General features: G+C 41.2%; 1 protein-coding gene across 2 annotated transcripts in view; it reads right to left on the bottom strand.

Annotated features, from left to right (window-relative positions):
* Positions 1-27500, bottom strand: part of mpp7a (MAGUK p55 scaffold protein 7a) — a 105996-nt gene that overhangs the window by 76204 nt on the left and 2292 nt on the right. For both annotated transcript variants that reach the window (XM_083557496.1, XM_083557497.1), the window contains exon 2: positions 3302-3438. In XM_083557496.1, the coding sequence (XP_083413622.1) occupies positions 3302-3338 (37 nt within the window). In that variant the 5' untranslated portion in view covers positions 3339-3438. The remainder of the gene's footprint in view (positions 1-3301; positions 3439-27500) is intronic.

Genomic DNA, 27500 nt, shown 5'->3' with positions numbered 1-27500 from the left:
CAGCCGGCAGGAAACACAAGCGGCTTCAGGGCTCTCTCTCTCACTCACACACACACACACACACACACACACACACACACACACACACACACACACACACACACACACACACACACACAAGACAGAAAGACTGAGGGATGAACTAATGAAGCGCTTAAATGAGAGGGGGAAGAAGAAGGAAAAGAAAATAACGTGATGGCAGCTCTCCTTGATCAACGTTTTGCTTGGGTTCAACAATTAAATCCCAATTTCCTGGCATGTACAGAGAAGTGTTAACCCACCATATGTGTGTGTGTGTGTGTGTGTGTGTGTGTGTGTGTGTGTGTGTGTGTGTCTTAGAAAACTATACTTATCAATATTTCTTCAACACACAACAAATTTCTTTAATTGAGAATTCTCCATTTTAGCTCCGAGCCCTCAGGAAAAACTCGACTCCGCCCCTTTTGTAATGCCATCATTAATTTACCCCCAAGTCATGCATCTGTCCCAATATGCATATCATGTATAGTCAAAAATCTTTCAATAGCTCTTCGTTTACAGCGAGATGTTTGTTTGATGACTTTCCCTCAGTTATCCCGTTGTAGACGACTGTAACGAAAGTATTTTTGGAGTTCGGTTGTATCCCTCCAATGCCAGTTAATGCATATTTAATACATATCAAAGATCGTATTTAAGTCATTTGCAGATTTCGCTTTGTCGCGTCTTCGCTACATAATATATGAGAATAATGAATAATAAATAAATATATGAATAATATGAGAATGAACACTATGAAAGTGGAGTAGCGCAGGTGGCTCATTTGAAGGTCCTGAGAAAGAAGGGAAGAAAGGAAAAGATTCATTCAGTTTAATCACGACAGCAAAATGGCAGCCAACAGCGATTGAAATTCTTAATCTTTTCAAAAATCAGGCTAATGATTGATTCACTGCTCCGAATATTTTAGGGTCCCCTTCAAAATCGAATGTTGCCGATATTGATGAGCAAATGGTGCCATTCGAAGGCAGATCTGATCTAAAGCAATGCATCCCCAAGAAGCCGTAATCTTTGTGATATGAAAGGCCTGGTGCAGTCACTCGACATATTTGCAGGGAAAATTGATCCTGGAGCTCCAGCTGAAGTTATTCATGGTGCTGTCAATCACTTTCTGTATTTTGACAACTGGTTTTCTTCTATTGGTTTGTTGCTCTTGCGAACAAAGGGGATACCGGCCCTGGGGACTGTGCAGCAAAGTTGCCGGCGAGGGTGCGGTTTCAGCGCAGACGGTTATGAAGAAGAGATGAAGGACATTTTAATAGAAACAGGTCATTGTAGCTGATGTAGAAATAAAAGGAGTGATCGCTGCCAGCACTTTTGCCAATGCCCAGCCTGTTTCTTACGTAGAAAGATGGGATAGAAGTTTGAAAAAAGAAAGTGTGTTGAATGCCCAGGCATCATCAGCTTGTAAAGGTTGATGCTCTTTGCACACTAATAGCATATTATCGCATCCACATAAGGTCATAGGTTCTTTTTTCATTTTGTTGTTATGGTCATTGTAAACAGCAGGTTGTTACATCGACGTGATTGTGATTCACTGGATGTTTAATTTTTCGTGTTTGAATTTGCATATTTTAAAATCTTTGGCCATTTTTCCCCATTCTCACTCGCATATTCATGAATTTTTGCGCATTTTCTCATTCCCATTTGCATATTCATGAAATGTGACCACCCCCCCAATTCTCATTCGCATAATTAATAAAAATGTGTAACTTTGCGAGGTTTGAATGAGATATTCCTAAATATCGAGCATTTATACGACCTCCACAACATCCATCCGTGCACACACACACACACACACACACACACACACACTATGCATGGTATGCTACAGGTCTAATCTATCAGGCTGGCTGGTGGTTTGCTGGGCTTCCAGATGGTTCCGTTAAGATCGTGTGGAGTAAAACGATTGTGTTGGAGCGCGGCGAACGTGAGACGACCGCACCGCACGTCTCACGGCAACCAGACACTCATCAGTCAGGCTTTTATATCCCGACTAGGTTTTACTTTTCAATAGATCACCATCACTTATTAAAAACTGCTTTCAGAAAGAGCTGAGAAAGAGAATCAGTGGGATGGAGGCCAGAAGAAGAAAGATGGGAACTCCAGTGTGGATCCTGGAGACTATTATTACATCCAATATCCAGCTGAGAGTTTTAAAACACACACACACACACACACACACACACACACACACACACACACACACACACAATACTGCTAAGTCCTCTCCACAATGCTAAAGTAAACGCATGGAAAGATGAAGGCCAAGGGTAACTCCACGAGAGATCCACGAGAGATCCACGAGAGATCCACAGCTCAGACGGAAGAAATCCTGGACACTCGACAGCGCTGGGATTTATAGAATCAGTTTTTCCAAAGGACTGATGTAGATCTTTGTGCCAAGAACTAAAAAAAGTACAGGTTTGGACTCATCAAACACGGAGACCAGAAGACCTCACAAATGTTTTCTACGTTTGTGAGAAACCAAACACTGATCATCTACCTGAGAAGACGTGTGAAGCGCGGTGGTGGCAGCATTGTGTTGACCATAACCAGTGCACGAAAAAACACAAACACAAACACACACACACCTAAACTTAATGAATCCACAGACCTGGTTTTTACATAAAGCTTTAAAAAAGACACATACACATACATACATACATACATACATACATACAGACAGATAGAGAGAGAGAGGCTTAGACAGAGTGAGAGAAATGGATAAAGAGAGAGATAAAGGAGTAAAGACAGACAGAAAAAAAGGAAATAGGGGGTGAGATATATAGAAAGAGAGAAGGATAGATAAAAAGTGATAAAGAGGGTGTAGAGAAAGATATAATAAGATAAGGAGAGAGATAGATAGATTGAGAGAGAGAGAGAGAGAGAGAGAGAGAGAGAGAGAGAATAACTGTGTGAGTATTGGGTAACAGCTTGGCGAAGAACCACATATGGCTGAAAAAGTTGCGTGTCCCAATACTTTTGGCCCGACAGTATAATAAATATGGGAGGTTTAGAGAGTAAACCTGTAGCACTTCTACATCTTCAACAACAAACACCAACACATTTACTACGTTTCCACTCAGGTTACTTCATTTCAGTTTAAATGATTGTGCGTGTTTTTTTCCGGCCCTGTAAAGAACCACCCCGAGCTGGAGAACAGCAGAAGTGACCACAGGTTCCCTTGTAGAACATCTACGCTTTCAGCAGACAGAAGATCGATGAAGATCTGGTGTAACGTCTCTTCAATGGTGAGTTTCTGTACCTGTGTCAGGACCCGGAACTGTAGCGAGGGCCGGCATGATCACGGTTACCACGGCGATGCGGGCGATTCAGACAAGGGATCGGACATTGACTTCCCTCAGGAGAAAGCTGGAGACCCAGGACATGACATGGACTATCCTAAAACACACACACACACACACACACACACACACACACACACACACACGAAATGAGAACCGAAACACGTTTCACAGACAACAAATAAATGTAATAAATAAATAAAGTACAAATACAAATTAAATAAAAATACAAACAAAATAAAATAAATAAATAAATAAAACAATACTAAATGATAAAATAAAAAATACAAATAAAGAAATAATAAAGTAAAAAAAGTAAATATAAATAAAATTCTATGCTATAATGAATATAAGCAACAACAAAAAAAATGATTTATTTAAATAATTTAAGGTAAAAATAAAACATAATATAAATAATTAATTATTTAACAAAAATGATAAAAAAAATTATAATATATAATTAAATAATTAATAATAATATAATGATGAAAAGGTAAAAATACTAAAAATCAATAAATAAAACATGAAAGAAAAAAAATGAAATAAAACAAAGAAAATAAAATGTACAAATCATCAAATATGCAATTTATAATCAATCGATTCATTTATACGAAAGAAGAAAAAAAAACCCAAACAAAAAATGTATTAAACATTAATGCAGTTTAAATAAAACAAACAGATCGATAAATAATAAATTGTGTATTTGCTCGAGAGCTGAACCTCTTTTGCAGATGATTATATTAAATATTGAACCATAAATGGATAAAAAAGTAAATATTAAAATACATTTTTACTAAATGTAAAATTACATAAATAAATAATGAATTTTTTACAGTAAAAGAGAAATGCAGGGATTCAGAAGAAGCGTCATTTCTAATTATAATAACCTTTAACTATTTTCTTAAAAATAAATTTTCCCTTCACTTGAACTAGGAGACTAAAACCTGCTGCATGACAAATGGGTTGGAGTGGAATCAATCTTCATAAACCTCCACAAAATTAAGAGGAACATCTTCCCAGAAGAATGGATCTTATTATAAGAGTAAATGGAGATTAAATGTGGACTGGGATGTTCTAAAAGAACGTAGCAATCTTACGGTCAGGTGTCTGCAAACCTCTGACTGTACAGTGTACATGTGCACCTTTACAGATTCCTTCAAGTAAATGAATGGAAGGTTTTATATTTATTTTATTTAATAATTATAACGCATTGATTGTAATTAATAAAACGTTTGGTGTAGAAAGACAGATAGGATGTTAAATATCTGAGCTCTGGACATGATGCAAGAGCGTACGGATCTTGGAGCAGGACAGAGAAGGACTCGTTGGCCGTATAAAAATTTTCCCGATTAAATTCCTTTTTTTTTTCTTTTCTTTCAATCCAGGACTTCGGATCCAAGTGCCAGGGCCGGAGCCACGACACCAAAAGCACCTGACGGCTTTATATCGCCCTGAAGACCTGTAATCACTGACCAGGAGGAACAAATGAAAAAAACACGGAGGGATGAAGAAATGAAGAGGTAGGTTTTAGATGTGGAGAAAAGCAAAAGGAAAAACGAAAACACCTGATTATAAAAAAAAACGCGTTTTATTTCCACGCATCGCATCGTTTAGTGTTCTGCAGAGCTTTGCTGCCCCCTGCCGGTGTAATCGCACATTACTACTACACGGCATTAAATCTCGCACACCAAAACACGTGAACTCTTTCAGCCTTCATACCACTCCTTCACTCATCCCTTCATTTACCACTCCTTCACTCATCCCTTCATTTACCACTCCTCCACTCATCCCTTCATTTACCACTCCTCCACTCATCCCTTCATTTACCACTCCTCCACTCATCCCTTCATTTACCACTCCTCCACTCATCCCTTCATTTACCACTCCACCACTCATCCCTTCATTTACCACTCCTCCACTCATCCCTTCATTTACCACTCCACCACTCATCCCTTCATTTACCACTCCACCACTCATCCCTTCATTTACCACTCCACCACTCATCCCTTCATTTACCACTCCTTCACTCATCCCTTCATTTACCACTCCTTCACTCATCCCTTCATCATTTACCACTCCCCCACTCATCCCTTCATCATTTACCACTCCCCCACTCATCCCTTCATCATTTACCACTCCCCCACTCATCCCTTCATCATTTACCACTCCCCCACTCATCCCTTCATCATTTACCACTCCCCCACTCATCCCTTCATCATTTACCACTCCCCCACTCATCCCTTCATCATTTACCACTCCCCCACTCATCCCTTCATCATTTACCACTCCCCCACTCATCCCTTCATCATTTACCACTCCACCACTCATCCCTTCATCATTTACCACTCCACCACTCATCCCTTAATCATTTACCACTCCACCACTCATCCCTTAATCATTTACCACTCCACCACTCATCCCTTAATCATTTACCACTCCACCACTCATCCCTTAATCATTTACCACTCCACCACTCATCCCTTAATCATTTACCACTCCACCACTCATCCCTTAATCATTTACCACTCCCCCACTCATCCCTTCATTTACCACTCCCCCACTCATCCCTTAATCATTTACCACTCCACCACTCATCCCTTAATCATTTACCACTCCCCCACTCATCCCTTCATTTACCACTCCCCCACTCATCCCTTCATCATTTACCACTCCCCCACTCATCCCTTCATCATTTACCACTCCCCCACTCATCCCTTCATTTACCACTCCTCCACTCATCCCTTCATTTACCACTCCTCCACTCATCCCTTCATTTACCACTCCTCCACTCATCCCTTCATTTACCACTCCACCACTCATCCCTTAATCATTTACCACTCCACCACTCATCCCTTAATCATTTACCACTCCACCACTCATCCCTTAATCATTTACCACTCCACCACTCATCCCTTAATCATTTACCACTCCACCACTCATCCCTTAATCATTTACCACTCCTCCACTCATCCCTTAATCATTTACCACTCCTCCACTCATCCCTTCATTTACCACTCCTCCACTCATCCCTTCATTTACCACTCCACCACTCATCCCTTCATTTACCACTCCACCACTCATCCCTTCATTTACCACTCCTTCACTCATCCCTTCATTTACCACTCCTCCACTCATCTCTTCATTTACCACTCCTCCACTCATCCCTTCATTTACCACTCCTCCACTCATCCCTTCATTTACCACTCCTCCACTCATCCCTTCATTTACCACTCCTCTACTCATCTCTTCATTTACCACTCCTCCACTCATCCCTTCATTTACCACTCCTCCACTCATCTCTTCATTTACCACTCCTCCACTCATCTCTTCATTTACCACTCCTCCACTCATCCCTTCATTTACCACTCCTCCACTCATCCCTTCATTTACCACTCCCCCACTTATCCCTTCATTTACCACTCCCCCACTCATCCCTTCATTTACCACTCCACCACTCATCCCTTAATCATTTACCACTCCACCACTCATCCCTTCATTTACCACTCCACCACTCATCCCTTCATTTACCACTCCACCACTCATCCCTTCATTTACCACTCCACCACTCATCCCTTTATTTACCACTCCTCCACTCATCCCTTCATTTACCACTCCACCACTCATCCCTTCATTTACCACTCCTCCACTCATCCCTTCATCCTCCCCATTTTCTTTACCACTCGTCCACTCATTTCTTCATCCTCTACCACTTCTCCACTCATCATCCCTCCATCCTCTACCGCTGCTCCACTCATCCCTCCATATCTCAGGCTACAAGGAAGATATACTTCAACACTTATTTCTATTCATAAATGGTGGAATGAACTTCTCTTTCAGCAGAGTTTAAACTGATGTGGTCCAAATGAACCAGTTTCTGGATGTAACTACTGACAGACTTCAAACAAAGGACCTGAATGGCATCTGAGTGAATTTAAATGTAAATGTGTGTGTTTGTGTGTGTGTGTGTGTGTGTGTGTGTGTGTGTGTGTGTGTGTAAAAAAAAAAAAACTATTATTGTTATTATTGCATTGATTATTAGAATAAAGTAGAAATTACAAGAATAAAGTCACAATATTTTGAGAAAAAGACATACTTTTGTGTGTGTGTGTGTGTGTGTGTGTATATAAATGTGTTAACAGCACTAGGTGGCGTCATTGCGTCAGATGAAAGTAAAGTCGGTTCCTAAACGAAATCGGTTTTCCACGGCGTCATGCAGGAAACATTCCTGCTGCTGGAAGCCTGCACGGATTCGGAGTTCAGGAATTCCAGAGTCCTGCTGCTGCCAGAGGAACGGAGAAGGTGTTCCTGAGGAGCGCTTTCACATCACATCAGAACAGCTGTCAGGGTTTACACACCGCTTTTATAATGCAGTGTATACTATTCTATTTCTTCTATTTTAAGTGTGTGTGTGTGTGTGTGTGTGTGTGTGTGTGTGTGTGTGTGTGTGTGTGTGTGTGTCTGTCTGTCTGCAATTGGGAGTACAAATCATAGGGTTTAAAACACAACACTATGCAAATGTCCCAATTTGAAAACCCACGTGTACAGTGTGTGTGTACAGTGTGTGTGTGTGTGTGTGGGTGAGTAAGAGAGAAAGAGCCTGGTGCGCCAGGTGTGCGCTGGTCTCAGGTAAAACACAGGGTGTGTTCAGGACAAAACTTCCTATTAGACTGCATTAAAGTCACGTGTGTTTATTATTAGTATTAGTGTGTGTGTGTGTGTGTGTGTGTGTGTGTGTGTGTGTTTTGCTTGTAGGTATATAAAAAGGAAAGGCTGCTAAGGGAACTTCTGTTTATAGCTGCTATTAAATGCAGGTGAACCCTGGAAGCAGTTCTTTTGATTAAATGTAACTAGAAATGGATACAAAAAAATTTAATTGCAATCGTTGGAAAATTGTTGACATCGAAAGAGGAATAAAACACTTAGGATGTGCCACGATAAGAAATTATAATTATTTTTAAGAATTTAGGGTTTGAATAGGTCAGAAACTGTTAATCTCTCGAGAACTATTGCTTAATAAATGGTTTTTGTTTTTCCCATCATTCTGTGTAAACTTGAGACTCATGTGGGTCAAAATCCCAAACTGAGATCAGCACGAACCCAAACCAGTCCATCTGCTACCAACAGCCACATCATGATACCAACCATGTATAAACCATCATTCTGATGTTTGATATGAATGCAAACTGAAGCTCTTGAACAGCATCTGCAAAATGTTATGCGTTGTGCTGCAGCCGGACGATCACAATCTAATTAATAAAGAACTGCACGTACGTGGTTTTTTTTAGCTGTTCCTAAAAAGTGACTGGTGAGTATCTTTAAACATTAAACATTCCGATCTTGGACTGAATTTGCTTGCTCATTTCTGAAACAATCTTCATTTGTAAAAAAAACAAATAAATTTATCACTGTAGAATGCTGAATTTCAATTAGTTAGGAAACGGCCTTATAACCCCCTACCAAATGATGAGCCACAAGAATTGCTTCTCTGAGATCTTTAGTCATGCCCATTGTTCTCGACAGGTTGTAGAGACACAGCCGAGTCCTCCAGGAACACCACGCTGTTCAATAGTACCTCCTGACCACTTATTTCTCACTCAATGATTGAAGAAGAAGGGACTGTACTTGCCTAATTAGTCCAATGAAATCCAACTGGTTGGACCTCATTTGAATATTTAAAAGAGATAGTAAAGAGAAGTGAATATAATTAGCCAATTGAAGATTACCCGAAGATTACCACAGCATCGTCACGCTAATCCGCTCGCTAAGCTTGTTAGCTCTGAAAATAAACATGTAGTAGTTTTTTTTTTTTTTTTTTTTTTTTTTAATAAATAAATAAATAAATAACAGTATGTAACGCGTAACATGTAACACACTGTTAGAAATATTAGTGCTGAAACGATTCCTCGAGTAATTTAAATACAAAAATTATTGAGGAAAGGAATTTAAAAATGGAATTTTATATTTTTATTTATAATTTTTAGTTTTTATTTAAATATTTGTATTTTGAGGTAATAGGACTGTTAATGCACAAAAAAGGTCACATTTTCACAGATTGCAAGTCAAGCAATAAAATGTAAATTTTTCTAAAAAGGAAACAAATGACTTGTGCATTTTAAGAGACACAAGAGACTCATTTTCACCTGTATATGTAGTGTTGAAAGAAAAGGGAGTTCTTATCGGATTACTCGATTACTAAAATAATTGATAGCTGCAGAATTAATAAAAAATAAACTACTGTAATTTCCGGACTATTGAACGCACCCAAATATAAGCCACACCCACTGAATTTTACTGTTTATTTTTAACATAAATAATCTGCACCTGTATATAAACCGCACCTGTCTATAAGCCGCAGGTTCCTACACTGAAACTAATGAACTTTACACAGGCTTTAATGAAAGACAGTGTCTGTTACACGGCTTGTATCTAAACAGTAGCCTACCAAGAAAGTCATTGTTCACTGTCTTCCTCCTTCCTTTCACAACTATTTCTCTCGAGAGTTTATCTTTTGGCATCGTCGTGGGTTTAAAAATCACCATCGGTGAATCTTTTCTCCCGATGCAGTGCAGCTCAGAACACAGGTGAAGTGTGTTTTCATGCTCGGTTGTTTTCAGCGTGACGAATGATTCACATTTCCTGTTGACAGTCCGAGTGAGCGGCAGGTCAAACGTCAGAGGAACATCATCCATATTTATGATGTGGTGCGGCCCGATTCAGTGGGAGCACATCTGATTTAATATAAAGAGTTTCATTGGTTCACCTGAACCCGTTCCACAATTTCATTGGTCTAATGTTCTGGGGTTCAGTTTTTTGGCTTGAAGTTTGTATAATCGGGAAAAACACAGGAAAAATCCATAAATTAGCCGCTTCATTGTTTAAGCTGTGGGGTTGAAAGTGTGGGGAAAAAGTAGCAGCTTATAGTCTGAAAAATATGGTAACCAGAAATCAGGAATCTCACAGACAGATCCTGGAAATTTTTTCCTTTTTTTTCCTTAACTTTATTTTATTTTCAAATATATCGTTTTTAGTAAATTTTTGACTCTTATTTGCGTTGTTATGTGTCTGAATGTTTTATGCTTTGGCAATACGAATGTTCATATTTTTCATGCCAAGAAACGAACCTTTGATTCTTGAATCTTATGGTAATGACACCGAGATCCAGTGGGTTCTGTACTTTCACAGTCAAAGCAGCAATCATCCGGTAAAACCCTCAGATCCGCCCCGTACAGATCCGGTCCCTGACGTGACCTTGTACCACATCCCTCCTTCCACAAGTTTCCTTAAGCGCTTTGAGGCTGAGGCTGAAGTGGGAGCGGTGGGAACCCGAGTCGAAGCGATCGATTCATCATGCGATGTGAAATATCGCCCGGCGTAAATCACTCAGAGAGAAGACACCAGACTGAAAAGCAAGAGGACGAGAGGCCCTACTGTAAATCAGATCTGAGAGAAAGGAGGGAGGAGGGGTGGTTTACACACTGTCCTATTCCTCCTTATTTGAATTTGGCACGCATTCAGAAGCCTGAGCGGCGAATCCTGTTCTGAAGAGGTTTGTGAGGAAGGTTACGGTAGAACTCCGAGCGTGAACGAGCTCATTGTTCTTACGCAGCTGAAGAACAGCGACTTTCTCCACAGCGACTGTGACAGTCTGAGACTGCTCCATACTACATGCTCTTCATACAGTGTGTGTGAGTGGGCATGAAGGAGATAACAATGGAAACAAGAATCCACATTATTACAGTAGAACTCGCAGATAACTTCCACCCCTGCTGCTTCTGTACGGTTCCTCTTTAGTTCCTCCCTGTTAATGAAACACTAGAACTGGTTAAAGGTTTGTGGAAACCTGACCATTCGATTGAGATGCACTTCTTTTTGGACATCCCATTCCACATGTAGTCCCCCTTTACTGTCATCATAACCTCCACTCTTCTGTTCCTCTATCACCAAGCTTCCACTCTCGAGGGGCCCTTGAGCAAGGCCCTTAAAACCTCTGTGCTCAGGGGCACGATATTATGGCTTTCACTTTTTTTTTTTTTTTTTTTTTTTCTTTCTTATTTCCCATTTCTTTCTTACATTTTCATCTTCTCTTTCTACTTCTTCATTTCTTCTCTCTCTTACTTCATTTCTTTTCTTTCTTACTCAATTTCTTTCTCTCAATTTTTTTCTTTCCTTCTCTCTCCATTTCTTTTCTTTTTTCTGTACTTTTTCTGTTTATAGCGCTCCTTTTTTTCTCTTTTTTTAAAGAACTTTCTTTTCTAGCAATTAATTTATTTTTTTTCTTTCTCAATTTTTTTCTCTCCATTTTCTCTCTTTCTTTTATTTCCTTCTTTCTCAATTTCTTTTCTTTCTCCATTTTTTTCTTATTTCTTTTATTTTTTCTCTCATTTATTTTCTTTCCTTCTTTTTTCCTCTCTCCTAATTTCTTTTCTTCTTTCTCTATTTCTTTTCTTCTTCATTTCTATTTCTTTCTTTCTTTCTTCTCCATTTCTTTCTTTCTTTCTTTTTTTTCTTCAAATCACAGTACTATTTAAAGAGGTGAATTATGTGGAGTAAAAGTATTTTATCAATAAATCATATGATGTAAAACCCAGTTGACTGAACACTGGATTCTTTCGTGAGCTCGTAATGTCATGAATAATCATCTTACAACGTCGTCCTGCTTGAACTCCTTCCTCTTAGTCCATTTCTCTCAACGCTGTAATCTGATTCCTCCTCAGAGAGAAATGATACACGAGGAGAGCAGAAGAAACTGAACAATACTCAGTGATGAATATGTAATGAGACGAGGCTCATAGCAGGCTAACGAGGCCTAATAGAGCATCTTCAGGAGAAAAGAAAGGGGTGAAAGTGGAAGTGAAACATCAGGTTCAGGTGAACACCACACCACCAATGATACACCTGTGAGATACATCATCTCATTGAAATCAGGAAATGCACTGGATTTTCTAACGTAATAAAAACCGAAGGTAGGAAACCGTACAGGAACACTGTGTGGCCAAAGGTTTGTGGACACCTGCCTATAGGTTTGGATTGTTCTTTTAGGACATCCTATTCCACATGGAGTTCCTATTTGCTGTTATAATGAGCTCCACTCTTTCTGGGAAGATGTTCTACTAGATTGCCTGGGGTGCAGCCAGTGTTCCAATTTATCTCAAAGGTGTTTAATAGATTTGGAGCTCAATAGCAGGAGATTTTTTACTCCATCGCATGGAAAGCAGATCTTCATACAGACTTTCTCAAACATGCTGTTCTTCCTCAAACTTTTAACACAAAATATCAGGCACAACTGTATCGGACGTCTTTGGATGCTGTAGCATGAAATTTCCCCTTCACTTGAACTAGAAGACACAAAACCTGTTCCAGCATGGCTATGCTCCTGTGCACAAAGCCAGCTCGCATGAAGATCTGCTTTCCATGGGTTGACGTGGAAGATCTCCTGAACATGATCACTGACTGCACCCCAAGGCCTCCTCGCCTTCATTAGTACCTGACTTTACTAACACACTTGTAGCTGAATGAATCTTCACAAATCTCTGGAGGAACATCTGCCCAGAAGAGTGGAGCTCATTATAACAGACAATGGAGACTAAATGTGGAATGTGATGTTCAAAAAGAAGCACATAGCATTCAGGTGTCCACAAACGTTTGGCCACACAGTGTAGCTTCAGATTTGTTCTGAGATCAAAACAGTATTTCACACACTGCTTACTGGAAGAGGTCGGTTTCAGCTGTGCTCCATATGGGACAAACATCAGCACGTCTGAACTGATGCAAGTATCCATTTATAGGATCTGGAGTTGGGTTGCACTGCAGTGTGTGTGTGTGTGTGTGTGTGTGTGTGTGTGTCTCTCTCACACACACACACACACCCCCTTCCCTTACCGCTTACACACTTAGCAAGATGAGGCAAGGCAAGCGCTGAGCCTCACATGCGGTTTCTTTTTAATCACAGATGTTCAGCTCAACCTCATTAATCCATAACGCAGGGAATAAACACTAACAGTTAGTAAAATCAGGTTCTGATGTAGGTGAGAAGGTGAGGAGGCCTGGGCTGAAGTCACATTCATTCATGTTCAATACGGTTTATAGCTCTACAGCAGGAGATCTTTCACTCCAACCCACATTGTGAACAGGTTTTGGGTCTCCTAGTTCAAGTGAAGGCAAAATTTCATGCACCTGCATCCAAAGTCCTATACAACTGTGCATCTTCAACTTTGTTCCCACAGTCCTGATACTTTTGGCAATATAGCGTAGTGCAGTAACATAGAAGGAGAAAGATGGAAAATAAATCCAGAAATTAATATTTGAGCTTCTGTGCTCTCTCTTTCATACCTTTCATAACTCCTTCAGTTACATTTCTACTCGAGAAAAAGATGAAAAGTTCTACGATTTTGCATGTAATCAGTAGTGATGTAGGAGAACTCTGTGTGAATAATAGATGCAGGTCTGAGTTCCATTCTCCTACACACACTGTGGGAGAACCTGTATTCTATACACACACACACACACACACACACACACACACACACACACACACACACACACACACACACACAGCAGATCTGTAGCTTTATGCTCGTTCCTCACACTACAACTACTCAACTGACGCGCCTTCACTTCAGAGTCATGAGGAATATGTGGTGAACTCCACCAATTGAGACGACTTCCTTCCCTTTTTTATTAAATACTGAATGCAGGAAAAGTAGAAAATAGTTTTTATTGTTTCTGAGCCACAAACAACAGAAAGTGACATTTATTTCTCTCGTTTATTCGCATGATGTAGTAATAATCGCAATATCACAACTCTACATACTATCAATGCCCTAAAGTGTCCCATATTCCAGCATCCAATCCAACATCCAATCCAACATCCAGCATCCAATCTTGCATCCAATCCAGCATCTAATCTAGCAGCTAATCCAATATCCAGCATCCAATTTAGGAGCCTATCTAACATTCTATCCAACATCCAGCATCCAATCTAGCAGCTAATCCAATATCCAGCATCCAATTTAGGAGCCTATCTAACATTCTATCCAACATCCAGCATCCAATCTAGCAGCTAATCCAATATCCAGCATCCAATTTAGGAGCCTATCTAACATTCTATCCAACATCCAGCATCCAATCTAGCAGCCAATCCAACATCCAGCAACCAATCTAGGAGCCAATCCAACATCCAATCGAGCAGCCAATCCAATATCCAGCATCCAATCTAGCAGCCAATCTAACATTCCATCCAACATCCAGCATCCAATCAAACATCAAGCATCCAATCTAGCAGCCAATCTAACATCCACCCCAACATCCAATAATAATATGATGAATAACATGAATAATACGATACGAAGCGGAGCAACATAATCAGAGGAAAGACGAGTCTCTCTGATATCAGACTGGTACAGAGTAAAGAGCTGAGATCAGAGTACGTTTATTGGAATGAAGGTGTGGGTTACGTCTTTTTTATTCAATATTGAAGGGAGGAAAAAGTGAAAACGGATTTTTATTCTTTCTGAGCAACAAACAAGAGAAAACAAGATTTCCACATATGCCAGCTCATAACCCTCCCGGAGCAGAGAGTGTTAAGGGCCTTGCTCGAGGGCCCAAGAGTGGCAGATTGGTGCTACCGGCGTCTTGAACTGTGTATAGTGGGTAATGAAGTACTGGACCACCATCTCGGTCGGTTTGGTCGCTGTTGTTGATTTGATTGGCATCAGGAAGTAAGAGAGAAACTCTTGCAGCTCTGGATGTCGATGAACACGGCGCTTTCTTACGAAAACAATAGACCCTGTTATAGTAAGTGACTCAGACTCTCTCTTCTTTATCTCTCTCTTACTTTCTCTCACACACATACACACACAGTCCGTGGTCCACACAATGAGACATTCTCTCACTGAATGGACATCGCTCTCAATTTAGCCGAGCTGTGCCAAGATGAGCTTCAGTACCTTTTTACTTGGCTTGTTGGGAATTCCTATGGGATCATGTCAACAACATGTCAGTTAGATCCAATTCCCACTAAACTACTGAAGGAAGTGTTATATACAGCTGGTGAGCCTCTTCTCAATATTATTAACTCCTCACTATCGTTAGGTCATGTCCCTAAATCCCTCAAGTTAGCAGTTATTAAGCCCCTCATTAAAAAACCTAATCTGGATCCAAGCACGCTATCGAATTACAGAACCATTTCAAATCTCCCATTTATGTCTAAGATTTTAGAAAAGATTGTCGCTGCCCAGTTATGTAACCACTTGCAGGAGAACAATATCTTTGAAGAGTTTCAGTCAGGTTTTAGGCCCCATCATAGCACAGAAACTGCTCTAGTTAAAATCACTAACGACCTGTTTTTAGCTTCAGACCAAGGCTACATCTCCCTATTAGTTTTACTAGATTTTAGTGCTGCGTTCAACACTATAGATCATGATCTTCTCCTCGATCGCTTACAGAATTACATCGGTATTCAGGGACAGGCATTAAGCTGGTTTAAATCCTACCTGTCCAATCGTTACCATTTCGTAGATTTAAATGGAGAGCTATCCAGGATAATGCTAGTAAATTATGGCATGCCACAAGGGTCAGTTCTAGGACCCCTGCTTTTTACAATATACATGCTTCCATTAGGAAATATTATTAGAAGGCATGGAATTAGCTTCCATTGTTATGCTGATGATACCCAGCTATATATTTCATCCAAACCAGGCGATACAGCTCAATTAGCTCGCATAACTGAGCGTGTTGAAGAAATAAGAGATTGGATGACCCATAACTTTCTGCTATTAAATTCTGATAAAACGGAGATTTTGCTCATCGGCCCAAAAAATAGTACACAGAAGCTCCAGCATCTCAGCCTGCATTTAGACGGTTGTTCTGTAACTACTAGTTCAACGGTAAAAGACCTGGGAGTTATTTTAGACAGCAACTTATCTTTTAAAAATCACATCAATCAAGTTACAAAAACAGCCTTCTTTCACCTTAGAAATATTTCTAAGCTAAGAAATATGTTATCTATATCTGATGCAGAGAAGCTCGTCCATGCGTTTATGACCTCTAGAATAGACTACTGTAATGCATTACTAGGTGGATGTCCTGCATCATTAATAAACAAGCTTCAGTTAGTTCAGAATGCAGCAGCAAGAGTTCTTACTAGGTCAAGAAAATACGATCATATAACCCCAATCTTATCGTCCCTACATTGGCTTCCTATTAAGTTTCGAATAGACTACAAACTACTGCTACTCACTTATAAAGCACTAAATGGTTTGGCTCCCATGTATCTATCCAGTCTCTTAACACGCTACAATCCGTCACGCTCCCTGAGATCTCAAAACTCTGGGCTTCTAGTAGTTCCTAGAATAGCAAAGTCCACTAAAGGCGGTAGAGCATTTTCACATTTAGCTCCTAAACTCTGGAATAGTCTTCCTGACAGTGTTCGGGGTTCAGATACACTCTCCCAGTTTAAGTGTAGATTAAAAACATATCTTTTTAGCAAAGCCTACACATAACACACATCACACACATCACATCATAACCTTGTGCTCCAGAACATCTGATCACATGCACATTATCAACTTGTGCTGTTAATATCATGAACAGCAGCTACGCTAATTCCTCTCCACTGCTTCTCTTTCTCTCCCCATCCCGAGGCTTCCGGAGGTTTGGCCAGCTCCAGTCACGTCCCACCTCGTGAAGATTATGGACCTATGGATGATCATGGAGAAGTAGATGCCGAGTGTTTAAAGGCCCTGGCATGGAGAAGCTGATGCTGGATCTATGATGATCACAAATTTTTCTGTATTGTTGAAAGATTTATGACCAAACTCTTGATGTCACCCATATGAGGATGGGTTCCCCTTTGAGTCTGGTTCCTCTCAAGGTTTCTTCCTCATATCATCTAAGGGAGTTTTTCCTTGCCACTGTCGCCACGGCTGCTCATCAGGGACAAACGCACACCATTCACCTTCACTGTTGTTTTCTGTAAAGCTGCTTTGAGACAATGTCTGTTGTGAAAAGCGCTATACAAATAAACTTGACTTGACTTGATCATGTGATGGGGGACCAGAGCTCCTCCTCCTTCACGATTCGTTTTAGCACCGATACATTTCTCTAAATGCTCTAGAAAAAAAAACTCCATTTTTATAGGAAAGCACTTTGTTAAAGCCTTTTAAGTTTCTGTTTATTCTTAATTCCCATTCATGGCCAAAAGTATTCGGACACCCAAACCTTTCCAACCATCTGTGGTTCTTCGCCAAACCCTTTTACCCTAAAGTTCACGCCTACGTTGGAACATGTGAATATTTGGGCAAAGGATTTGTGGACACCTAAGCATAAGATGCGCTTTGTTTTTTTTTTGTTTTTTTTTTTACATCCACATTAAATTCCACATTCAGACTCCATTTGCTGTTAGAATGTTCAGTCCCGACACTTCTGGGAAGATGTTCAGTCAGGTACTGATGTAGGTGAGCTGACGTTGGGGTCGGAGATCCCCGTAAAGCATTTTCTTAAGTACACGCTTAAGCCAAACGTATTGGGACACCTGACGCTTGGAGCCATATGTGGTTCATGACTTGAACTAGGAGACCCAAAATTGTTCAACGCATGCAAGCAAAACCAGCTCCATGAAGATACATGAGTTGGAGTGGAAGATCTCCTGCTATAGAGCTAAATGTGAGCGCTGTGAGGACCCCAGGCCTCCTGCATCAGTACCTGACTTTACGAACACCCCTGTGTCTGAAAGAACCTCCACAAAATCTAGAGGAACATCTTCCCAGAAGAGTAGGGACAGAAAATTATAACAGCAAATTGGGTCTAAATGTGGAATGGGATGTTCATAAAGCACATCAACTTATGCTCAGGTGTCCACAACCTTTGTCCACTCGTTCTAAAGTAGGCGTGATACTTTGCGAGCGGAAATCGAGCACGAATCACCACTTCATCTGAGCTTTTTGTTCAATCGATAAGAGTGCATTACGGGAGCCGTGTCGGTAAATACTTCCTGCGTGGCGAGTAAAGCGAGCGTGAGGCTAAAATAAAGCTGAGACGCTGGAGCCGTACGAAGTCAGGCGTGATTAATGTGGAGGAGAAAAACAGAGCGAGAGAGAAAGAGAGTGAGAGAGAAAGGAATGTTCTCATCACGTTGTTCTCTTGTGGCTTTTTCCTTCAGGCTGGAAAAAAAAATTTGCTGATTTCTAAATATGTGCTGATGCTGAACTCTCGCTGTTCTCCTCCGTCTGTGCTTCAGTAGTTCTTTTCAGGTCCCGAGTTACGGATAGATTTGTCATTGTGTACACGCGCTCGCGCACACACACACACACACACACACACACACACACACACACACACACTCATCGCCAACGTTATAATGACAATTAAATATTAAATGTAAACAACACACTTCCATACAATTTTTCAATTGGGCCAATTTAATCGGTTTACTATAAATATCACTAAAAATTTGACCAAAAAAAATTGTGTTTATATCAAAATAAATTTCCGGTACAGATCTGAGTCTGTAACGTGACTCAGAAGAGTCTCAAAGCGTGATTTATTTTTCTACAAAAACGCGCGTGTTTAAAGCGTCGCAAATTCTCTGTAGATCATGTACAGGAAACAGAATCGAGTAGTTAATTTCTCTACTCTTCTAGACTCTTCCGTCGTTCGACTCCTATAGACGCTACACCATGCAAAAGATCATCTTTCTTTTAGTCTGATCTTGACATTGTTACAATAATTATAGGAGTCACGTGACAAAAGAACTACTCGTAACAGAAGATATGAGAGGTGAAGCTACTTATTTTGTTTATCATAATTTGTCCATAGCGAGTTATACCCCTCCCCCACCTTGGACAATCGGACCATCTCTCGTTGTCCCTGCTGCCTAAGTCATCTCCAGTCGTCACACGTGTGAAACCCACAATCAGGACTGTTAAATCTAGCTTACAGTCTTTTGCTCAAAGCACGCAACACAGCCTTTAGGCCTGGAGACTGGGATGCCTACAGCGTCGCCTGAGCCAATCTGAGGAGGGGAATCTGCAAAGCCAAAGGCCACTGTCCCCACCTGCTTCAAGTGCCAAAACCCTCTGTTGCAACAGAACTTGGTGACTTTTGTCCCGTTGTGCTCATCCCTGTCATCACAAAGACTGGTCCTCACCCATCTTAAAGCCTGTCCGCCACCAAATCTGGACCCATACCAATTTGCATATCGCCTGCATAGGTCAACCGAAGACACCATTTCTACGGTACTTCATTCTGCCCTGACCCACCTGGACATCAGCTTTTAACACCGTTAGCCCCTCCAAGCTAATCTTGGAGCTGAAACAGCTTGACATCAGCACACATCTCTGCAACAGGACCCTGGACTTCCTTATGAATAGACCACAGTCTGTCCGACTGAACACGGTCATCTCCTCCAGTCTCACCCTCAGCACTGGGGATCCTCAGGGATGTGTACTGTACCCTCTCCTATTCTCAATTTTCCCATGACTGTGTACCTGCTTATGCCTCAACTAGCATCGTTAAGTTCGCAGATGACACCACGGTGGTAGGCCTGATCAGAGGTAACGATGAGACGGCTTACAGGGAGGAGATTCAGCACCCAGTAGCATGGTGTGAGGACAATAACCTGAAACTCAACACCAAGAAGACACAAGAGATCATTGTGGATGAAAACGAGCCCAGCTTTAAGTTCATTGGAGTCCACATCTCTGAGGATCTCACCTGGTCTCTGAACTCTTCAACCCTGATCATTGAGAGCATCTTCACTAACTGCATCTCAGTGTGGTACAGCAGTTGCACTGCTTCAGAACGGAAAGATCTTTAGAGGGTGGTGAAAACCGCCAAATGAATCCCGTAGCTACCCAACTTTAACAACATTCACAAGAAACGCTAACCGCAAAGTGTGAGGAGTATCATCAAAGATACCTCTCACCCCGACCAAGGACTATTCATACTTCTCCTATTGGGGCGGAAGCTTCAGGTGCCTCAGAGCCGAACAAACAGACTAGCGTTTTTTCTGTGGCTGTTACTGCAATGAAACGGCTGATCATCACACAATGTCAACACTGCATGGTCACTTTGTATTTTGCACTGCTTCTCCACTACACATTTTTGCACCATTCAGAACTCACGTTTATCGGTGCACTACTGTACATTCCACCCATATCTATACTGTATATACCGTATAATTTATACTTGTACATAACTATACTATAATGTATATGCATAATCCTTACACAGTATATTGTATATTATTACACCATATATTATTACCTACTGCACCTTCTGTACATTAATCACCATCATCCCTGTAGATATCAACCTCATACTCTATTTATCTACTGTTATTTATTATAAATAAGACACTTAAGTCTTTCAGATTAGATGCTTACTGCATTTCATTGGCTCTGTACATGTACACTGTGTGTGTGTGTGTGTGTGTGTGTGTGTGTGTGTGTGTGTGTCTGTGTGTGTGTGTGTGTATAATTAAATAAGCTAAGCTATTGCAGGAGCAGCTGAAGGTGCTGTAATAACACAGAACGCAATCCAAATGCCTCGGTTCCACTCCACAGCACCAGGGGCAGATTATAGACTGAAGGTGGAGTTGTTGTTTTTACGAGGCTTGGATAATATTTGATGTGGTCCAGTAAACAAAAACAGCAAATATTACAGCTGCTTACAGAGCAAACATCACGACTTTCCCACGCACGCCGAGAAGAAACAAAGCTGAGGGTGGGGCAAGAAGACAAAACACTATCGCATCAACACGCTACTTTATACAATATACTGTATACCTGCACAGATTGGCTATAGGTTTTTGAACGTTATTCCACATGGAGTCTCCATCCCCTGTTTTAACCTTCATTCTACTGGGAAGATGCTCCACTAGATTTTGTGGCGATTCGTTTAGACACCAGGGTGTACGTAAAGTCAGGTAATCATGCAGGAGAGGGTTGGAGCTCTATAGCAGCAGACCTTCAACTCCAACCCATGGAAAGCGTATCTTCATGGAGCTGGCTTTGTCTACAGGAGCAGTGTTATGAACCACAATCACAGAATCTGGTGGTGCTCTATAAATACCCATGCATACCCTGTTTACACACATCAGTTTAAAAATAAAGCGCATTCCAGCCCCATCAGCGTGTGCACCTGAACGTGCGCTATCCTCCAGAGAGATACCATCACCTGACGCTCTGATGAAGCCCGCTGAGGAGCGAGGTGAGGCGAAGCAGCTGGGTACCTAACAGCAGACACGTAGCAGAAACCCAGACGTCAGCATGGCAGAGAGACTTCGCTGTGTTCGCACTCTGGAAATCATTCGGACGCAGTGCTGCGCTCATCAGGACCGAAATAATGTCTTCTTCTCTTTCTTTTTCCGTACACACGCACTTCACTTTTGCATCCTTTTCTCATTTGAAATCTTCTTGAATCTTAAATATTTAAAAGAAGGTTTGCACGATACTTCAGAAATATCATATTGCGATACAAGGAACGATCCATTTTTACAGATTGGCAAACAATTTCCCGCCAATACACACAACAGCTTCTTTTTTTTCCTAGTTTATTTTTTTTATGCTTTTGACATTTAATGCAATTTTTAAAAGCAATAAAAATTACTTTTTTTTTATTTATAATTCATAAAAAAAAAGATTTTTCAACACAAAACTATGAAATTTGTACACTATCAATCTTTAAAATAAATGTATTTATTTAAGTTATTAAAATGTAATAAAGTAGGACTGCAACAACTAATCAATAAACTCGATAATGAAATACGTCAATGCCGTTATCGATCAGTTGTGCTGCTCGAGTTACAGGTTAGCGTGAGGGTAAGACAAAACTGGCGGAGAGCACAGGGTCAAGCGGCAGCAAGAAAAGTCACCCATAGCCTGGGAACAATTTATTTTATATTAAACACAACAAAGAAGACTGCAACCTATATGTTATGTAAATTAGCGCTTGTGTGGGATGAAAGTACGGTGAGCAAAAACTCTATAATCCTCATCATGTGTAAATAGTGCAGTTTAATGAAGTGTTATTGTGTAAACTGTTTATAACTGCAGGAAAGTCGCACTGGATCTGTTCTGTCGGGACTCGCGAACGTCAGGTTGCGCGATCGGTTCGCTCGCCACATCGTGATCTTCTACTTCTTCTTCTTTCGGCTGCTCCCATTAGGGGGCGCCAATGCGGATCATCTGTCTCCATACCCCCCCTGTCCTCTACATCTGCCTCTTTCACACCAACTACCTGCATGTCTTCCCTCACCACATCCATAATCCTCCTTCTTGGTATTCCTCTTTTCCTCCTTCCTGGTGGCTCCATCCTCAGCATTCTCCTACTGATATACCCCATGTTCCTCCTCTGCATATGTCCAAACCATCTCAATCTCACCTCCCTCACCTTGTTTCCAAAACGTCCTACATGCACTGTCCCTCTAATAAACTCATTTCTAATCCTGTCCATCGTCGTCACTCCCAACAAACATCTCAACATCTTCAGCTCTGCTACCTCCAGCTCCACCTCCTGTCTTTTACTCAATGCCACTGTCTCTAATCCATACAACATCTCAGGTCTCACCACAGTCCTATAAACTTTCCCTTTCACTCTCACAGATACTCTTCTATCACAAATCACTCCTGCTATCACTCTTCTCCACCCACTCCACCCTGCCTGCACTCTTTTCTTTACTTCTCTAACACACTCTCCATTACTCTGCACTGTTGACCCCAGGTACCTGAACTCCTCCACCTTCTCCACCTCTTCTCCCTGCAACCGCATCACTCCACTGCCCTCCCTCTCATTCACACACATGTACTCTGTCTTACTCCTACTGAGTTTCATTCCCCTTCTCTCCAGCGCATATCTCCACCTCTCCAGGATCTTCTCAACCTGCTCACTACTCTCACCACAAATCACCACATCGTGATAATTCAAATAAACAGGTGCGAACAAACACTAAAGCTGAAAGCAGCAAGTAACAGCAGCAGTAAACGCATTTTTCCTCACTGTTGTGGTTTTCAGAAAGATTATGCATTTGTACACCAACGCATATTTTTTATTTTTTCAATAAAACCTGTTTGCTCGCTGCGTTTCTCCGTTCCGTTCTCTTTTTCATTGTTTGTGTATATAATTTATGCACATATTTAATTATTAAATATATCAAAATGTCTGTGTATTCTTTTCAACAAGAATTGTCAAAACAATGCATTATATTTTATATGATTATTTTAAACATGGCTGTCAACTTGCCATCTGCTTCAATTATCATTAAATACAATACAAATGTTGACTTGCACAAAGTGCTTCACCTTGTAAACTCAAATGCTGTTTTTGTTTTTAACAGAAACAACTCAGCAAAACCCAGTTGCACTCAACAAGAAGCCACTATAAGCTTTTAAAAGTTAAAGATGGTTTAACTCAATGTGTCTTTTGCATTATTTTTAAAGTACCGTAATTACCGGACTATAAAGCGCACCCTTGTATAAGCACTGAATTTGACAAAGATTTTTATTTTGAACATAAATAAGCCACACCTGTCTATAAGCCGCAGGTGTCTACACTGAAACTAATGAACTTTGCACAGGCTTTAATGACAGTGAAAAAGTAAAGACAGTGTCTGTTACACGGTGTCACAGGTGAAATATGTTGTGGCTCCTTTAAGAGCAGAGCGGTATTTTGGGAATAGCCTGCCGCCGCATTTGCCGGTATTACTGCATGTGTGCAAGACCGAGGAATATGTCCTTGTTATTTCTGATGCTCATTTCTAAGTTTCTTTGACTAACCCATAACGCTGTTGCCAAGAAAAATAAAAAAGCACGAGTTTTGGAAACCTGTCTGTGCTTATATGATTTCTGTTGTAACTGGAGTTAGCGAGCTCTCCCTTCACCCAGACTCAACGCGTTACGACGGCTTGTATCTAAACAGTAGCCGACCAAGAAAGTCCTTGTTCACTGTCTTCCTCCTTCCTTTCACAACTATTTCTTTTAGGAGTTTATCTTTTGGCATCGTCATGCGTTTAAAAATCAACACCGGTGGAAGTTTTTCTCCCGATGACGTGCAGCTCAGAACACAGGTGAAGTGCATTTTTTCGTTTCCGTTCGGAAATTTCATTGGTCTAATGTTATGGGGTTCAGTTTTTTGGCTTGAAGTTTGTGAAACCGGGAAAAACCCAGGAAATATTCATAAATCAGCCGCTTCATTGTTTAGGCCGCGGGGTTCAAAAGGTAGGAAAAAAGTAGCGGCTTATAGTCCGAAAAATACGGTACACTTGTATACATAAATACTTTTGATTTGCGTTTATATATTTATAATAAGCAGAACATCAAATATTTTTGTTTGTCTTGTCCGATTAATCATAAATGTAATCTGGGATGATTAACCTCACATGGCGTTAATATTATATAATTACAAAGAGCTCCTCTGTACAATAAGATGCTACGTCATTAAATTAGATCACACCAGTATTATACACTAAATGATCAATGTGGCTGGACACAGGGACCATAAGATTGTGTTGTTGTTTTTTTAACATCCCAGTCCACATTCAGTCCTTTTTCACGGTTATTGTAAGCTCTACTCTTCTGGGAAGATGTTCCACTAGACTTTGGTGGAAATTCATTGCTACACAATGTAGGTGAGGTGAGGAGACCTGGTGTGCAGTCAGAAGATCTTCCACTTCCACCCATGTAAAGCAGATCTTCATGGAGCCGTTTTGTGCACAATTGTCATGCTGGAACAGGTTTTGGGTCTCCTAGTTCAAGTGAAGGGAAAGTTTCATGCTCCCACATCCAAAGACGTCCTGTACAATTGTGTGCCTCCAAGTTTGTGGTAACAGTTTGGTGAGGAACCACATATGGGCAGAAAAGTCAGGTGTCCCGATTCTTTTAGCCAAACCAGGCATATCGTAATATAATTCCTACAGGACTCCCGTTTTCCTATTCGGTTTTACTTTGAGCTTCAGGTGCATGTTCCAGTTCCTCAACATGACGAGCTTGCCTATGAACTTCAGGAACCGAGAAGAAACAGGAATAAACTTGTTCTGCAGAAGTTACACAAAATCAAATGGGACGATAAAAGGATAAAAAATAAATAAATAAAGAGTAATTGCTGGCAATTCGTTGTCCATTAAAACACTGTCACATGCAGTTAGGGGTAAATATTCAACTCCTGTGTGTGTGTGTGTGTGTGTGTGTGTGTGTATGTGGTGGGGGTGTGTGTGTGTGTGTGTATGTGGTGGGGGTGTGTGTGTATGTATGTATGTGGTGGGGGTGTGTGTGTATGTATGTGGTGTATGTGGTGGGGGTGTGTGTGGTGGGGGTGTGTGTGTGTGTATGTATGTGTGTGTGGTGGGGGTGTGTGTGTGTGTATGTATGTGTGTGTGGTGGGGGTGTGTGTGTGTGTGTGTGTGTGGTGGGGGTGTGTGTGTGTGTGTGTGGTGGGGGTGTGTGTGTGTGTATGTATGTGGTGTATGTGGTGGGGGTGTGTGTGTGTGTATGTATGTGGTGTATGTGGTGGGGGTGTGTGTGTGTGTGTGTGTGTGTGTATGTATGTGTGTGTGGTGGGGGTGTGTGTGTGTGTATGTATGTGGTGTATGTGGTGGGGGTGTGTGTGTGTGTGTGTGTGTGTATGTATGTGTGTGTGGTGGGGGTGTGTGTGTGTGTATGTATGTGTGTGTGGTGGGGGTGTGTGTGTGTGTGTGTGTGTGTGTATGTATGTGTGTGTGGTGGGGGTGTGTGTGTGTGTATGTATGTGTGTGTGTGTATGTGTTGCACGAGAGCTCTCTGTATTTCACTCCGAACCTGTTTAATAAGAGCAAGGACGCTCCAGATTCCAGCTTTAATCTCACTGGAATTTTTAAGTAAACACAGTCTCCCTCACACACACAAAACTCTACATTATGTATCTCATTCTCTGTCTCAGACAGTCTCACTGTTTCTCACACAGTCTTTCTCTCTGTCTCACAGTCTTTTTCTCTGTCTCACAGTCTCTATCTCACAGTCTAAATGTTTCTCACACAGTCTCTTTCTGTTTCACAGTCTCTCCCTTTGTCTCACTGTTTCTCACACAGTCTCTCTCTCTCTCCGTCTTCAAAGTTTCTTTTTCTGTCTCACACAGTCTCTCTCTCTGTCTCACTTTTCTGACACGGTCTCTCTCTCTCTCTCTCTCACACAGTCTAAATGTTTCTCACACAGTCTATCTCTGTTTTACAGTCTCTCCCTCTGTCTCACTGTTTCTCACACAGTCTTTCTCTGTCTCACACAGTGGTGTGCTCGTCTTCTTTTTTCGGCTTCTCCTATTAGGGGTCTCCACAGCGGACCATCCGTCTCCATACCCCTCTGTCCTCTACATCTGCCTCTTTCACACCAACTACCTGCATGTCTTCCCTCACCACATCCATAAACCTTCTCCTGCTACACTTCCTCATTCCACCACCACGTCTCTTTGTCTTCCTTTCTATTTCCAGATAGACAAGTACCTTTCTAAGTGTCTCCATTATCACTCCTGCAGTAGTTCCCCAATCATCCAGCACCTCTTCAACACCACCGAGCTCCTGTCTGACCTCTTCCCTGAACCTCACACTACAGACTTCCTCCTTCAGTTTCCACCATCTTATTCTTCTTTCAGTCCTCACTCTCTTCCTACAGACCACCATCCGATGCTGTCTAGCTACACTGTCCCCTGCCAACACCTTACAGTCTCCAATCTCCTTCAGGTTGCATCTCCTACATAGAACATAATCCACCTGTGTGCACCTTCCTCCACTCTTATACGTCACCCTATGATCCTCCTTCTTAAAATACGTGTTCACCACTGCCATTTCCATCCTTTTAACAAAATCTACCACCATCTGCCCTTCCACATTCCTCTCCTTAAAACCATACCTACCCATCACCTCCTCATCACCTCTGTTCCCTTCACCTACCCATCACCTCCTCATCACCTCTGTTCCCTTCACCTACATGCCCATTAAAATCTGCCCCAATCACCAATCTTTCATTCCTACGTTCACCTTCTACCACTTCATCTAATTCACTCCAGAATTTTTTCTTCTCATCCATCTCACAGCCCACTTGTGGATCATAAACACTGATGACATTTATCATCATTCCTTCAACTTCCACCTTCACGTTCATCACCCTATCAGAAACTCTCTTCACCTCACACAGTCTC

The sequence above is a fragment of the Silurus aristotelis genome, assembly GCF_946808225.1.
Source record: "Silurus aristotelis genome assembly, chromosome: 12".
Classification (NCBI taxonomy): domain Eukaryota; kingdom Metazoa; phylum Chordata; class Actinopteri; order Siluriformes; family Siluridae; genus Silurus; species Silurus aristotelis.
The sequence above is the reverse complement of the archived record's forward strand: the minus strand, read 5'-3'. Positions and strand labels throughout refer to the sequence as shown.